This window comes from Pagrus major, chromosome 19 (genome assembly GCF_040436345.1).
Source record: "Pagrus major chromosome 19, Pma_NU_1.0".
Lineage (NCBI taxonomy): Eukaryota > Metazoa > Chordata > Actinopteri > Spariformes > Sparidae > Pagrus > Pagrus major.
Genome location: NC_133233.1, coordinates 19,885,680 through 19,903,115, shown reverse-complemented (window position 1 = coordinate 19,903,115; position 17,436 = coordinate 19,885,680). Strand labels below are relative to the sequence as shown.

The 17,436-nt window shown below is 39.6% G+C and overlaps 1 protein-coding gene across 1 annotated transcript in view; it reads right to left on the bottom strand.

The window, feature by feature from the left end:
* ptprn2 (protein tyrosine phosphatase receptor type N2) overlaps positions 1 to 17,436 on the bottom strand; it is a 130,294-nt gene that overhangs the window by 5,361 nt on the left and 107,497 nt on the right. Inside the window, exons 14-19 of the mRNA XM_073488589.1 lie at positions 15,671 to 15,818; positions 14,321 to 14,394; positions 9,042 to 9,119; positions 5,959 to 6,078; positions 3,883 to 4,049; positions 637 to 690 (exon numbers count right to left, since the gene is read on the bottom strand). Coding sequence (XP_073344690.1) covers positions 637 to 690; positions 3,883 to 4,049; positions 5,959 to 6,078; positions 9,042 to 9,119; positions 14,321 to 14,394; positions 15,671 to 15,818 — 641 coding nt within the window. The remainder of the gene's footprint in view (positions 1 to 636; positions 691 to 3,882; positions 4,050 to 5,958; positions 6,079 to 9,041; positions 9,120 to 14,320; positions 14,395 to 15,670; positions 15,819 to 17,436) is intronic.

The window sequence follows — 17,436 nt, the reverse complement described above, 5'->3', positions numbered from 1 at the left end:
TTCTGAGGCACACTGGGGACAAAGGCTTTTAAATGAATGCACCTCAGGAGCAGAGGAGAGGTTGAGAGGCCAGGGGCGGTTCGAGAACAGCTTTTGGAGAGCCTTGCTTTTCCATTACTCCAGAGATAGTCTTATGAAAAGCCTCCCTTTGTGCCCGCCGGCCATTCAACGGCTCTGCATGTTAATTGCAAACAAGGCGTGCACATCTCTCTAATAAAGGCAAGGCCAATAAAACAGGAGTGCAGGCCTGAGCACCACTGCTTCATTAATCCACTGCTAGACACTCAGTCCGTACAGCTCCCTCAGAGGGAGAGCGAGGCTGCCTGGCCCCACGCATGACTTAACAGGATGTGACTATTAAAAGTGGCCAGACAGATACCTGTGTGTTTAATACAAACCAATCAAGGCCAGTTAACTAACTCGACAAAATGGGAAATGGAAGAGTCTCTGGCATTTCCATACAGGCACAGCCAGTGGAATAAACAGCAGCTCCACTGGACCCGGGTTGAGTAAATGGACTGAGCAGGGTTTAAAATAAACAGCCTCTCCCCTCCAACACACAGGCCACCATAAACAATCACTATCCCTATTCAGCAGGGTCAGCCACTGTCACAAGGTTCAAACTGTTATACTTGCCTGCAGTGAACGATTATCGGGCAAGATCGACCCCGGTAGCACTTGTTAACCTTTCTGCAATAAAAAAAAAGAGAAAATAGGATGTTATTGCGAGCTTGACTGCAGTTGTCTTGATGCATTTCTGCTGAATAATAACGGTGATAATGAAAGACTTCTTCGCTGTGGTCAGGATGATATTAGGAGACGCACCCTCCTGTCAATCAATCACGTTAAATTGAGGAAGCACCACCTAAATAAACCAAACAGCATTATTGTGACATGTGGGGCTGATGGATGTGGTGGTGTGATGCTGTGATTGCCGACCCGCCAACGCATTAACCTCGGCCAATTATGAATGTTACACACCACAGGCACGGTGAAGGCCAACAAGCCTTTTCACACCTCGCCGTTGCCATGGAAACTGACTACACCGAGAGTGTCTTTTTTCCATTTTCACCCTCGTTTTTCACCTTTCAACGTGGAAATTAAATGTCTTGTATTAAATATCTCATCGTTTGTCTCGTCTATTTAGTGTTCTTTGTTACTGATCAAAATCACTGATTATTATCAATTAATGAAGTGTAAATACAACAATAAATATGACATAAAGCACACTGCAAGGACATTCTATGATATAAATGGATGTGTCATTTGTACCATAGTACTTCTACTACTACTATACTGACAGTAACAATAATGAGTTGTAGCTTATAATATTACTAAATATACTGAATCCATCATATTTATAACACTTTCTATGAAGCCCTTTCTATAATGCACTAAAACAGATAATGAACATACTTACAATGCATTATAACGATTATGAATATACTTATAATGATTTATAACAGATTATAAACATACGTATAATCATTTATAACAGATTAGCAACACATTTACAATGCATTATACAGTAACAGATTATTTACATACTTAAAATGATTTATAACAATTATGAATATACTTACAATGCATTTTAAGAGCTTATTAACATACTTAAAATGCATTATAACATCATTATTATCATTGCATCATTTAAAGTCACAGTTATGAGGCCTCACAATCATTTACAACAATAATCATCACTTATTATGATGCCGATTTCTATGATGCATTAAAAACATGCATACTTTTAATGTGTTATAGTGTGCGTATAGTTAATTCATTGCTTATAACAATATCACACTATAAAGCATTTTCTAATGACTTCTGAGGTCACTCACCAGTATTGCAGGGATCACAGTGATCCTTATAGTTGTAATACATTATAATCATTTCACAATGCATTATAATCAGTATGATAATGCATTACAATGTGATCATGAGTTACTGTAAGTGGCCATTTGGTGCTTTAAGTATTGAAATCCCTGTTATAGGCAGATGTAATACATCACAAGTGGGTTATAAGTCACTGTGAGTGGTCACTGTTTGCTGCAAGTAAAGTAAAAAAAGACAAAAATCAGAGGAATCCATTTAACTCCCACGTTATAGTGCATTATAGACATGGGCTTCATAGAAAGTGTGACCAAATGTTTTATATTGACTCTACGTATTATTTCTGATATGCATTTCCATTTTTATGTACTTGGACCTTCAGAACAATAACTGAAATGAAAAGATATGCTCTATTTGATGTCAGTTTGAGTTATGAGGTTTCTTTTTGCCACAATAAAGGTCTACAGTGGCTGAAGCTTGGCTTCATCATCTAAATACATGCAGTGAAGATAACCAAATTTAAAAACATGATGAAACTACTGATGTTTTAAGTCTACTATTGCTTAATTTGCAGGAGGAATGTTTCCTTTTTGATATTTTCTGTGTATTTTGCTGTCATTTTCTGTTTTTACATTAACTTACATGAAATTAAATTTACATTTTATGTAAATATATGCAGCGTTTCCTCTGTAACTGTTTTGTAGCAGTGGTGGCGGGGGCACATTTTGGTATTTGTTCCCTGTACGTGTGATTTTAGCACAATCGTTTATATTTAGTTATTTGATCATGGTTAAAGGGCACTAAGCCTAATGCTTGTTTGTGTTTTTCTTTTGTTTAATTATCTAAATCATAATATTTAATTTCCCATTTTATCTAGCTGTGGTGGTCATGTTCTCACTGTGGTGGTCCACCACTCCTGAACGAATGTAGAGGAGACACTGATGTCATAAAACCAGCATATGTCCTTGGTTAAAGAGCATACAGAGGTGTTTGGAGTTCCCATGCAAGCCAGAGGAAGGAGCAGTGAGAGGAGGAGAGGGGAGACAGAGTCAGGAGTGAGAGAAAGACAGTTTGTGCACAGGCCTGGCTGAGGAGACACAGTTTCCAATGATCACTTTTGTGACTATGCAACTGGGCTCATATTACTAGCTGCAACATCACAAAAATGACACTGGCAACCGCAAAATACCGAGTTGGCCGAAACCGTGAAAACCGTGAGTGTGCAGTACATCGTGTGGATCTGAGACCTCTGAACAATCAGAGAGCTTTAGATTCCCTATAACCTACAGCAGCAATAATGGGGTCACTTCAAGGCAATCTAGTTGTTCTTAACAGCAAAAAACACAGCTCAAACCTGCACACTGACATCATAAATAAATAGGACTGTGTGCAAGCTGCACCCAGTTTAATTTGAAAAAAGAAAAAACAGCAGCGACTCTGTCAGGAAAGGATGACATGATAACACTGCACATCCTCCTTTTTTTTCTCTCTCTCTCATCTGCATTACAAACCAGATGGACAGACTTCCATCCACAAATCAGATGCATCTATTCTCATTTGGAGGGCTTTTCCTATCCCTCTGGGTTCTCCCAGAGGAGCTATTGCTGCTCTTCTGCCAGAACACATTATATGGAGAACAGAGTGAGGTTATTCAGTCACTAGCTTTCCCCCTCTCCCGTGTTTTTAGTGAGACAGCTCTCATTTAATTGGGTGTTTGAATTAGGTAGTTTTTTTTTTTTTTTCCTTTTCTTTTCTTCCCAAGCCAAGCCAGGCAGTGCGGGGCTGTTAATTTGCTGCATCACATGTGCTGGAGGGAGGTGAGGGAAACAGGCCCAGGATGAAAGGGATAGTAGAGAAACACAGTCCTTATTAGAACAACCGTTCTCTAGGACACCAAAAGACGGAGGGGCAAAAGGGAGATGGACCAGAGAGGCGCTGACAGAATACAGAGTATAAGGGAAGATGATTAAGAACAAGCTCAGGATAAAGGCTGGTTGTAAAGGTGCCTGAGCTCCAGCGTCTGAGGCCAACCTGCAGGATCCGTCACTCTACCTGCGGAAGTCTAACAGGGTCCTCGCCGAGTTGGGGATGCCGCGGTCCATCCAGGACAGGAAGTGGAACTGGGTGACGGTGCGGGTCTCGTTGGTCTGCAGGTTCTTCAGGTAGAAGCTGCGCACCAGGAAGTCCTCGCACCAGATGTGCTCCGACACCAAGTTGACCTACATATAGAAGAAGATGGCATTCGCTTCATTAATGGCAACAATCGTAACTATGTTACAAAGTATGTTGTAAGAGTACTCAGATTACTGAGTATCGTAACTCATTAGTTTTGCAATATAACTAATCAGTTATTTACGTTTTAAACAAGCCGCTACTTAAACTGACTCATTTTATTTTGCTAATTCAACAGTCGCTGCTCAGTGCGAAGCTGAGAGGCAGAGACAGGCAGTGAGTTAATTACGGGTTTATTTCGACTGAACCAGCCGGTGATTGTTGGAACGGTGAAATAACAAACCAACCACAGTTTTTGTGATTCTGTAAAAAGTCTTTTATGAGCTAACAAGGCAATTTGGCCAGTCTTTGTTTGGTGAAACTTGAAAGAAACTTGAATTCAGAAGATGTACGGTTGCATTTTTCAGTTTAATAAGGAAAGTAGATGTGAGACTATATTTGTCTTCTTTATATTTTATTTTTCTTTATATTATCTTTAGCTGAGACTAAATCGCAAAGTACTCAAGAACAAGTTCCTTTTCTAAGTAGGCAACAGTTGAACATAAGTTGCTTTTTAATGGCAGTAATCTTGTAATACAGCAAGTTACTTTCAAAAGTCACACTACACAACACTGTTGAAAACCATCCAACAATCTGCAATCCTGAGGAAGCTTTAGCACCAAATGTTTTAAACGGCCAGTTCACCAACATTACTAAATAACATATTTTAGTTAGTTTGAGTTCCCGTAGCTAAATATATATTTCAGTTTCTTTCAGTTCACAAACAAACAAGTCTTTTTGTTCAGAAAGAAACTTTGAGGATCAATGTGAACATTTTCTCTTGCAGTTTTAAGTTTTAGTTTTTTAGTTGACATGCAAGCTATGGAGTCTTTAAAACAAATAGTCATTACAATTAGTTCATTTGTTTAGAAATGACACAGTAATCAAAGATTCTTTTTTTTTTATCACAGGTAACCTCTGTGTGGTGAAATGAGGTGTAATTACTTTAGATACCAAAGAATGTGAAGAACAATGTGTTCATTATGAGTCTTCATGCTACAGCTACACAAAGGACTGAGGCATTGTTGTTATGAGCAGTTAAATAGATGATAATGATACACTCAGCTGGGACTATAGGGTACAACTGTACAATATAATGCTAATCCATTAGTCGACAAAGATAATAAAGTTCAGTCTTGATCGACGCTGTGAGAGAGCTATCTGCGGCAGATCTGTCGTTCTGGGTCGCATTAAATGGTATAACTGTACCTAATAAAGTGTGTAGGCTTTTATACAAACTTTTTAGGGTCTACTATTCAGACTCCTCAACCTGATTGGCCATTTTAAACTGCAGGGTTCTTACTGGTGCTGGAAATCCTTGAAAACGCTCGAACGTATCGTTTAAACAAGTGGTATCAAAAAAGTATCACAGTATCGATACTTTTGAGAATCGACTCTGGTTAGAAGCATCAATAAAGTATTAAGATGTTCCTCAGTTAAAGATTTCCTTTTTAAGAGTCAAACTAAAGGTTCAGAGATATTAGTCTCTGAGATTTCTGCCAACACCCCGCTCAAATTAGCAGTGAATGAATTCTGTTTGTGCTGCTCAAAATATGAGCTACATTTGTAAAAATCAGCGTCCTTCCTACTCGACATCTTTCACAGGGAATATTTTACTTGCATTGAAAACTGCTTACAGAGAAGTCTGTAAATTATAGACAGTGTTTTCTGGAGAGACATGTCGCTGTTGAATTTTTTAAACGTCATTTTGCAGACGCTGTGAGCACCACAAACAAAATTCATAGTGAAGACAGAAATCTCATAACTACAGTGCATAAAACCTAAACTATCTGCATGTCTAGACCTACTGGAGGAAGGAAATGAATTTTACTTTGCGACTTGTTTTAGCTAACATACCTCGTAGATGTGGTAGACATCAGATCCTTCGTCAGGCCAGTAGTGATGACACTGCTTCACCCCGTTTTCAGAGAGGGGGGTCAGCATGACGATGACGACGCAGCCGCTCTCCCACACCATCTACACACCACAGGGACGACGTCAGACATCCCTCAGACAACAACCCTTTAACACTCATCTGTGTGCTTTTACAACAGCGCTAACATGTAGCTGAACTGTTCCACTAGGAGCAGCAAATTGCACATTGGCATCACATGGCAGCTTTGTATTAGGGGGGAATTGATTTGTTTTTCTTGGTCCAGGAAGTATGAATAAATGTCACCTCTTGGCGTGTGACAAATGATAAATGTTGGGTGGAGCAGCGGGAGGCTACGTCACATGTCGCCTCCTCTCAGTAGTCTGAGTGGGGCTCGTAACATCTACTGAGCTGCTGCTCCATTTCATCTTATCACAATCTAATGTGTCCTTGGTAAAAAAAATAAAAAATAAAAAAAAATATAGGCCCATGGCAGCCATTAGGAAAATGAGGAGGAAATGCGGCTTTTATGATTGCTATAAAACACAATGGCCTTGACTATACACTAATCACAAGCTTCTGTGATCCAGCCCAGTGGACACATTACACGCCAACTGTGCCAACTGCGCCAAGATGTGATGAGATTAGGCAAGGTGATAATGTGAGAGAACATTATCCATTTAGTCTTGTAAGATTTGGCAAATATTTGTAGGTAGTGAGGAACGAGTGCATTCCTCTTTTACATCTCGTAAAGAGCTCATCAGTGGTTTTTAAAAGGGGCACTATGGAGCTTTGGAGAACATATTCAAACTCAGAATTTTTATATTTACACTACTAATGAGGTATTTATACATTTTTTCCGTAACTGAATAAACAAGCTGTTCTCAGAGGAAAATAAGGTCCCCAGAACACTGTTTGAAGCTAGAAAGGTGGCAGGGTCCGCCAAATATAAACAAAGTAAAAACAGTATGAAATTGTGTTGTCCTTTAAGGTCAGTTTGTTTATTCAGTTTGTTCAAGCATGAAATTCAGTCAATGAAGATTTTTGTCTTATAAATAAAAATTCATCCCCAAAACTACATAGTCCACCTAATACACATCATTTGTGTAGAAGAAGAGGGCAGGATATACAAAAAAACAACCTAAGTTGCTGCTCTGTGAACTCTGAGTGGCTTTTCTTGAAACCAGATGGTGATAATTTGAGGGAGTATTATCCATTTAGTCTCGTAGGATGTGGCAAAGATTTGTAGGTAGTGAGGAACAAGTGCAGTCTTATTTTACATCTTTAGCTTGGGAAAGGCTTGTCAGTGTTTTTCTAGGCTCCAAAACCAAACCTACTATACATCATTTGTGTAGAAAAAAGACCAAAGTTGCTGCTCTGTGAACTCTGATTGCCTTTTTTTTTTTAAATACTGAGGAGAAGTGAGCAGGAGAGCAAGGCCCAGCAGAGCTAAGGTAATAGCCGGGGATGGAGAGAGGGATGGAGTGGTGAAGGATGAAGGGATGGAGGAATGAGGAGTGGAGGATTAGAGCAGAGCTGCCTTTCAGAGCGCTGCCTGGGGCAGCTGTGGATTAGATAGGACAGAGCAAAAAGATTTGCCTCCTGCACGGTCCATTTGCATGAGAGTGGCCGTGTTTCCCCTGTTTGTTTACTTTTAATGGGGAGAAAGAGTGTGTGTGTGTTTTTTTTCTCCTGTCCTGCCACAATCCAAGGTTTACCATATTGAATAATGAATGGCTACCTCTTATGCGCAGACACAGAACCCGGTGTTCATTGTGTCAGTCAATCTGTGTCTAATTTTCCATTATTTTCTGTTTAATTGGGAAAGATTTAGTGTTGACTTCATGGCTAAATAGCTCATTTCATTAGATAATGGACATGCATTTATTCACCTGGCACGGAAAAAAAACATTGGCAGACAAACAAACAAATAACCAAACTGACTATGAGATAATTATCAACTGTTTCATTTGAGGCTTTTTCAAATATACAAATTAAAAAGGGGAAACAGGGCTCCTTTCATTCCTTTATGAACTAATGTGGTCAATTAAGGTGCACTTTTGAGATAATAGGTACTGAATTTTTCTTTTCTTTTTTTAATAATTCAAACATCATTAGAGGACAAATCTTGTTTGTTGTTTTTTAGGGTTTAAAAAGTGATTTACAACGAACAAACAAGGGGTAAATTCTTTTTTCTTTTAACCAATCCCCTTCCCTGGTCACAAACAGGTGCCAACGCCCACGCTTACACAAAGTCAGCACTATTATAATGATTCAAAATGAGTATCCGTTCAGTGCACGATGCAGAGTGCAGAGTGCAGGGCCAGCTGGTCTGCCAAGATTTATGCCTCAGACTTCTACATCCTGGTCACGGCTAGCAGAGTTACTTCACCATATGGAGCCGATGGGCCCACTAATTACTACAGTGCTGTCCTATTAACACATAAGAACGCCATTTGGCAACCATGCATCGTTTAAGGCATACCTCCACCCAAGACGACATGTTTTACAATAGCCTATATCCGGTGATTAACAGCAGGTTCGTCTGACATTTATGGACAAGGGAATGAATGCAAATAGCACAGAGGAAAATGCAAATATCAGCAAACATCAGCGTTATTACAAATAATATTAGACATCCTGGGGGTGTTTATTTCTAGACTACTGAATGCAACTAAAAGCTGCAGGTTTGCAGTACAAAATCAGCTAGTGAGGCTATTTTATCGATGAGTAGAACAGAAGAAGCACCTTTACTTATAGCCCCAGTTTATGCTGCTCATGTGTACCCATTACATATGAACCAAGCATAGAATTTTCCCATGTAACGACAGTACATGACAAGCACAAACTGGTGCAACATTAATTAATTGATCCCACTTCAAATTCTACTGTTTAGCATCGGAGAAATAGTCATCTAGACATTCCTGGGCCAAGAAGAAGACATCAAAATCTCACTGGAACTGGTAACTCACACAAAACTAGAGATATTGCAGCTCTGCTGTGGTTCTTCCAAACCCTTATCTCTGTAGAAAGATGAAAGACTGCAGTGAATGAAGATGAGCATTACCTGCCAGAAGTCCGCGACAGTGGAAGGAAGTGGGCCCTGCGAGGAGATGTAAGTAGGGTTGCGTGGGTCATGGTCCATCTGGGAGAGAGGGAGCAGAGTGTGACACAGTGTTTGGGCGGCGACTGGTGGATGGAAACACACAGTCTGGGTAAAAGACTTCCATTAAAGCCTCCATCTGGATGGAGGACTGAGAGCATAAAACATTTGCCTCTGCTGTATGTTTTCTCTCTGTTTGATTCATTGATTCAGTCTCTCTTTCCTCCTCGTCTCTTCCCTTCTGTCCTCGATATCTGACTACTCTTTAATGGGTCTGATGACACTAAATTGGAATATAAACCAAACTGCATGCTATTATAATTAAACTGTGAAAACATCACTTTGAACACATATTTGAAGGACGTGGTTTGTATGCCTGTCAGCTGAACTTGTCTTTGTGACAAAATGTTAAAGAACATTTTTAAACATCATGTTTGCATAAAACGATTGAAGGAGACCTTGGACTGTACGGTCTATTTAGCAGAAAATTAAGCAAACAGACACTTCTAGTGTTTATCAGAAGAATGCCTAAGCAAACTCACATTCATAAATTGTCTATGCAAAAAGAAAGATGAATATCTCCTCTAAGATACTGCAGCAAATTGATAGCGAAAACTGAAACATTTCTGAATTTATATTGAACTATTTTTCTACCCTTAATTACCCTTGCACTACCCTCATTCCCACTACTGCTAAAAGGGTAGCATATTATGCTCATTTTCAGGCTCATAATTGTAATTTTGGGTGTCAACATGATTTTAATGTTCACAAAACACTTCTTTCTCATACTGTCCATTACTGCAGCACCTCTACTCGCCCTTTGTCTGAATGCTCTGTTTTAGTGCCTGTCTCTTTAAGGCCCCACGCCCCTGAAAAGCCAAGTCTGCTCTGATTGGTCAGCTCTCACATGCCTTTATTACATGTTTTATCTTAGTGTTTTTTTCTATTTTAATTTCAGATATTTGAATATTTCTTTATACATTTTCTGTGTGTGTAGGGTGAAGGGGTCGACAACTGATTTGTGCAGTTGAATGACAATAAAACCAAACTTTGAACATTGTAACTTCAACTTTGAACTTTGAATATTCAAAATAAACACTTTATAAACCTCAATAAGTTTAGTTTCTCATTCATTGTATCATCATTCAAGGTTTTCACTTCTGCTTTAGTTGTCACAAGAATTCTTGTAATAAAAACGATAACAAAAGATGGACTCTGATGACGACTTGAAGTAGTGTGAAATCACTGGATGAAAATCTATCTGATGTGACTCGATTGTGTATTCAAGTTTTGTTAACATTACATTTAGTCACGTTCGCCGTCTTCCTTCCTCACTCTCTGATGTATCATCTGGTATTTTTCATGAATTTAAAGCAACCCTGTAAATATATGGTTGATGATAGTATATCATTGGGTAATTACCATTGGTAACCGGTGAACAGAGAAACTACAGTGAGAAAAACCTTCTCTGTTACCCATCAATGCAACTTAGAACCAACTAGATGTGACCGGTTTAGGTTGGTAATAACTTGAGGAAAGTACCAACTCCTATCTTAGAAATACCTCCTCTATTACACAACAATTAAAGTTGTAGTTTTCCTGAGTTTATTTATTGAGCAGCTAGAAATTACAACAGTACTTTCCAATAAATTACTTTGTGTTATATAAGTATTATTCATGGCTACACCCATTTATATAAGCGTTTATTAGATTTACCCTGAGAAACTATGGAATTGTCATCTTAAATAGTGGGTACGTTGTTGGAAATGTTTTCCAATTTACTCAGTAAGTAAGCTGGAAATGGATTAAAAGGAAGCATTGTTTGTTTCCATGGCATTACCAGGCTCTTAACATATCATTTGTGATTATATATATTTTCTAATACAGTATATTTATCATATTTACCGACTAAATACTGTAAAAGAAAGGATTACCTAATACAATCATGGATATCTTGATTTTTTTTGTTTGAGCACTGCTGGAAACATTCAGGATAATCTAAGTACACAACCAAAAAAATATATAACTTACTGTAGGTCTAGTTGTTTCTTATGTTTGTATATTAATATGAAAATGTCACATATTTTTAAGTTGTGTCCACACTTCTGCACAACACTCTCAAAGACCTCATGAAATGGCGTTTAAATCTCAATTCCTGTCATGCTTTGACGTGTTTCCACATGAAACATGACATTGTGGTGGGACTTTAAAGCCTGCGGGCGGCTGCTGTGAGGGAGCTGAAATGTCGAGGCGGGACATAATGACATGTGGGACTTGATTTGAGGGATGTGATTGAGACTTGATTGAGTAGGTGTTGGCTGGTCGCCCCCCCCCCCTCTGAAAATCAATGATCACATTTTATTTAATGGAATCTTTATGCACGCCCTCGAGTGCGAGATGCATCAGTGGAGCGATGTTGACGTGTTTTGCGGGAAAAGAAACGGCTGGGTACATATCAGTGCATTCCTGATGTATGTTTGCCGTTATAGTGATAGACGACGCAGCCAAACAGGGCTGTAACTCTGTTATTTATGGTACGACTACCAAAGAAAGTGCAGTAGTGTATTTCTTTGCATATTTAGGCGACATTGAGTGACATCCACCAATGGAAATGGAGGCTTTTCTTTGCAGCAGAACCACTAATTGTAAAAGAGACATCTACCCAGCTTTACATGAAGAAACACCACAATGTAAGCCACAGGGTTGCACTCAATGGCTTTTTCATTCTTTATGAACTTGTTTCTCTTTACGCTGAAGAACAACTTGTCAGGGACCCCGAACATGAGCTGAGAAGTACATCTAGTTTTTCATTTCTTTGTGCGTTCCTTTGACTCAAGCTCATAGACCTTAATTATGGAGCATTTCTCCATGGCTTCAATATTAGCATAATGCTTTTCTCTCCTCATGTTTAATAACCTCAACAACAGGATTAATTCTTAATGCTCTGAACGGCTGATAAACCCGGACATACAACTTTAGTCCAAAATTTGAAAAATAAAAATCAGTTTCTTTATTATTTCTCTCGTCGCCTCTTTGTAATTTTTTTTTTTTTCATTATAAGGGATTAAAAATGTTAAATTGTTTTCTCTTTTAAATCTACTTCCAAACTCGGCTCAGCAGAAACAGACTATTGTGTTCATTTTAATGGGGCACACCCTTAATACTGTCATTTTTCGTACTTTGGAGAATCTTTTCAGCGTTTCTGTTGCTGCAGATTCCCCCCAGGATCAGATTTGATCATATCTATGGTAATTCATGATTTATAGTCATTTTATCTGTCTTTGAGATGTCAGGCAGGATGTCAAAATTCATTGTGGTTATTGTAGTTGGGACTAAATGTTCATTGGAGGGCAGAAAGGGAAGCCTGAGTGACTGAAAATGTTCTTTAAATACACCTACACAAAGGCTGGCTGAAATGTGAAAATGAAGACTTTTTCCCAAAAGGACACGCAGGAAACGTTATGTTCATTACCCGCTGTTCTACTTCAATTAGGTATAACCGTGTTGTTCAATTTTCTCTTCATCCGTCCTGGTTGAAATTCCTCTCGTGGGTTTGTAAAAAAGAAAAAAAAATCTCCCCCACAGAAATGAAAGGGTGGTGCCGAATGCTGGTCCTGCCACTCCGTTTAGCCAATCTCAAGGACACAGACATGCTGTAGCTGTGTGTTGACAACCCTGCCTGAATACTAAAGCGCAAACATGAAAGAGCAGTCCTGCATTTCAGCTGTCCTCCCCTCACCATTGTGGAAAGAAGATAGACTACAACAAAAAAGGCAAGGAAGTGCTCTTTGGTTTGAAGTAAAATAGCTCGTGCTAAAATAGCTCGCACAAATATCTGCTCCTAGAGAAGCGTCTCAACTTTCAACACCTCGCTGTAGCGCCTTGATCCTGTGTTTATGAAAGATAGGGGAGCTTGGAAGCTGAACGCCGGCTTGAGCTCATCCCAGATAGTTTGAAGACAAAAGCGTGTAGAACAGGTGGGAAATAGAAAAAAGACATGCAGCGTTTGACTTTGCGAAAAAAAAGGGCCAGGCAAGACAAAGACAGCCAGGCTTTGACCACATTTTGTGCCACATTCCTCCTCACGCTAATGATGCCGCACATCTGGGAGCGCTTGCATCATCTGTGGTCAAGCATTAACCATTATCCCAAGCTTCTCCCCTGTGTGCATGTCACCAACTGCTTTGCAGGGAGCTCCTTCCCTTTGCCTCTGTGACCCCCTGATTCCCAGAAAGAAGCGACAGATTATTTACTCGTAGGCCACTGCCCCTGAAGCTAATGAGGAGGAAGAAGCCGCATTGACAGACATAATTATCACAGTTTTGCTGGGCTCAGCCAGGGGTCCCTTTTGTGGTGTAATTACTGTCCTTTCATTCACACGCCACTGCATCTGCCATTACTTCACCCATCTTCAACATCCGTTTGTGTTTCTGGATGCTTTTGCACCAAAACAGTATTGGGTAACTTTATTTATCCCCTTTTTCTAATGCACCATTCTGCTTTTCCGCTAACATCTCCCCCTGATTGATTATGTTTATTATAATATTATTCTATACGATGGCAAATGTCGCACTACAGCACTGTTTAAATAAGCCCCAAAAAAAAAAACGCTATGAATATGCCATTAGAGAAAATGGAGGAATAAATAGAGCATCTAAAAGTCTCCATTGTTTGTTTCTGAAGAGTAATAGGCTTTTAGTGCAGCTGTGTGTACCCCCCTCATCTATCTCCTCAGAAATTTTGGCACTGTATTTGAAATGCATAGTTTCCTGTTCCCTTTGATGGAATCCCTTTTCAGGCAGCCTCGGGGGAAATCATGACTGGCAATGTTTTTTTGGGGAAAAATACTAAAAAAAGACAAAAAAAAGAAAAAGCCTTAGCCCTCTCCGACACTGAGGTCTGTCTGGATTTATGGCGGGATACGTTTGTTTAGTCAAAAATAATGTATAATTCTTTTTAGTGCTGATGAAAAAAAGGGGGGTTTCTCCAGGGAGCGGCCATTTTGAAAAGCAGTGAAAGTTGCAGTGTGAATCAGCAAGACGCACAAGTCCACTGAGGCTCCCCAGCATGGAGAACAAAGTTTAAAATAAAGATCAGTGCACTTGAATCAATGACAAGCCCTTTGAAACTTCTTTTTTATCTCAAAGTAAAAACCCCAACAGGTGCTCCCGGTGAAGAAAAAGGCTTCAGCGACGACAGATATTAGCCACAACGTAGAGCTATAATGAATAAACAATACTCACTATTGGACTTGCATTGATGTAATCTGAATTGCAGTGGTTATTCTCCGCTTTCAAGGTGATCCTGGAATGATCGTCTGTAACGGAGATGCATAATTCATCAACATTGTTTTCCCAATGTTTTTTTTTTCCTTCCCCACACAATAACAACAGAATTTTTTCAGCAGCAAAGCAGGAATATGAAAGTGAAAAAGGCTGCAGGGCAATTTCACCAGACTTTCATCATACACCCTCACACTCGCAGACACACTCAAACTATTCTGAAGTCTTGAATTGCTCCACCTTCAATAAGGAATGTTCCAAGTGAAATAATAATAAAACATTTCATCTTAAGAAGTCTTAAAATCCTCCTTTTCTTTAACGAGTGAAACTGTTGCAAGATTCATATAAGCCGTTTCCTATGAACTTCCACCCACTCAAGTAGTCTCCTTAAACGCATTTGCTTTAAGTTAAAGCCTCTGAAATCTTTTTCTTATATTCATGACTAAAAAAAAGCAAAAATCAAGAGATAAAAAAAATCTTCATTGATCATTTATGATACTAAATGTGAGTTTAAGAGTTAAAAACTCGTCTTCATCAGGACTTCATCAACCCTTGAACTGTCATCACATTCTGATTCAAATGTTGCTACATCCTGATTGGTGCCTGAGACTACGTGACATCACTGACTTGAATTGCTAAGCCCCGCCCCTTTACGTTACTGTTGCTATCTTTAAAACTATGGGTCTGCATTTCAAACAGGAGTGAAAAGGACCACCACTCATTTCTAGCCAACATCCTCAGATTTTAGCTGTAGCTAGCTAGTGTTAGCTAATGCTAAAGCTAAATTCCATGTTTGAATAAATACTCTATCTCCAGCTGCTGTTTGTTCAGTCCAACCTAACCCTTGAACGCTTACTATAGAAAAACAAGATGGTCAAATATATGCTTTAATGTTTGGATGCTTCAGCTTTACAAGAGAAAAGCATTTGAAGGTAAGAAATATGGCAATATTGGCAAACGTAACACTATCTAATGCAGATTTGGCTGGAGTTCATTGAAATGTAAACTAATCTAAATCAAATAAAGAGCAGAATGGAGCCAATATCGCTCTAAACTCTGACATACCAGCATCTTGGCTCCAATGCAGTGGACATTCTGGTCCAAAACAGGTACTTTTCTGAGGTAATTTGTAACCCCACATAATTATATCATTAGCTAATAACAGGCCCTTTGTCTTTGGTCGATTTCATCCATGAGAAGTTTCTAAGAAAGTTGATTTGCATTGGTGCACTGCTCCAACCTTGTAAATGGTAAGAAGACTCTCACGGCTAAAAACAATTAAAAATCCAATGGACTTTTGAATGCACTCACATACGACCACGGCATCTGAGCGGTTCCTCTTGGAGTTCTGCTCGCCCCGTCCCACACCGCTGGCGCTGGGCTCTGCCTGGTAGGAGCACAGGGCCTCCCACTCACGCTCCAGACGGTTCTTGTTCTTCAAGTGGTCCTCCATGTATGACTAGAGGAAAACAGACACCATCCATTTTCACACAATAAGCCAGACCCCAGGCAAAATCCAGTTGAATTTATCTCATAATTTGGCTGTAAAAAGGACATTTTCTGCAGCACCTTTGGATTAATTCAACAAGAAATTTGAACCAATTGTTATTTTGTCATTGTATTTTCTTCACCATGAGCTAACCAATGAACAAACTGGAGCAAAACACTAAACCCTTGACAACAGCATCGCTCCATTAAAGCCACGATCAGGTGTCACGGAGCATTATTATCCCAAGCTGCTGTAAAGCGTAACAACAGGGTGAGGAGGAGGAGGAGGAGGAGGCTGCTGAAGATCTAGGTGGGGAAGGTGTCCTTATGTTTGCGTCTTTGTGTGTTTGTGCATGTGTGTTTGACTGAGAGAGGAAGAAGAAAAAAATAAATAAATAAAAAAAATCACACACACAATTAAGACTCCTGAAAGGTTTGTCTGCATTGGAAATACTTCAGGGGTGTTTCAATCACGTCCCTCACTGCTTGCACAGCCACTGATAAGATTGTCTGCATTTAAGCCGTCGCTTGGAGAAGACAAAATTGAATTCGCTAGAGAGACAAAGATGGAAAAAGGGAAGGGGGAGGGGAAGAGGCCTATGTGTGTATGTGTGAGTGTGTATTCTCCCAAACCAGGGCAAGTCTTAGGAGCTTAGAGGCTGTAGCTGGCAAGATGGCCTTTTTTAGCGTATAGCGTTGTGTTTCGTTCCTGTATCATGGCTCCCCTCCCAGTGGGGTTAAATGGTTTAGTCCGCTATTGTGTGAGGCGGAAGATTACAGACTCATAAACTGATGTCAGGGATCAGCTGGCTAATACAATGAAACTGATACCCAGATGTGCTGGGTTTTTATCCCATATTAAAGGCAGTATAGGTAGGCTGAGCGGAGAGAGAGAGAGGTGACACTCCATTGTTACATCCGACTCGTTCAATCCTGTCCGTCAAAAGAGAAATCCAAACCTTTGCAGAATATATACAATTCCTACCTCGATGATAATCACAAATAAGCTTGTCCGGCACATAATAGGCAATTACCCTTTGATGGCTCATGAATTCAGACATCTCCTGCATGCATGCAGAAGATATTAGGTGACTTATGAGAACATTACAAATCCTGCAGACAATGGAAAATCAAAGTTTATTGTAGATGAGGTGCCAAAGGTGCCACTCAGGTCTTAAAAGCCACACTGAGAACAAAAAAAAAGAGGCAACTCTTGTGATTAATGCAGCTGCATAATGAGAGAACACAACAGCACAAAGTGTTCTGCCTGAACCCATTAATGACATAAAGTGATATTTCTGAAACGTTACTGTAGATTTCTGCTGTTAGACTTTGAACCATCCCTGTTTGAGCTTTTAATTTTATGCATACATAAAATGCAATTACACACAAAAAAAGAGGGATTCAGTTAATGTCAATTCTAATAGCAGGCAACACACGTATATTTGCATGTGTGCTGTTGTGCAGCGCCCACGCAAACACACACAGTGCTGTCTTCCCAGGAAAATGACAGCATGCCATTATGGCCACTTGACAGAGCCTGTCACCACTATGCTCTTGTCACCCTGTACAAGTACTCTCTGCTTGCC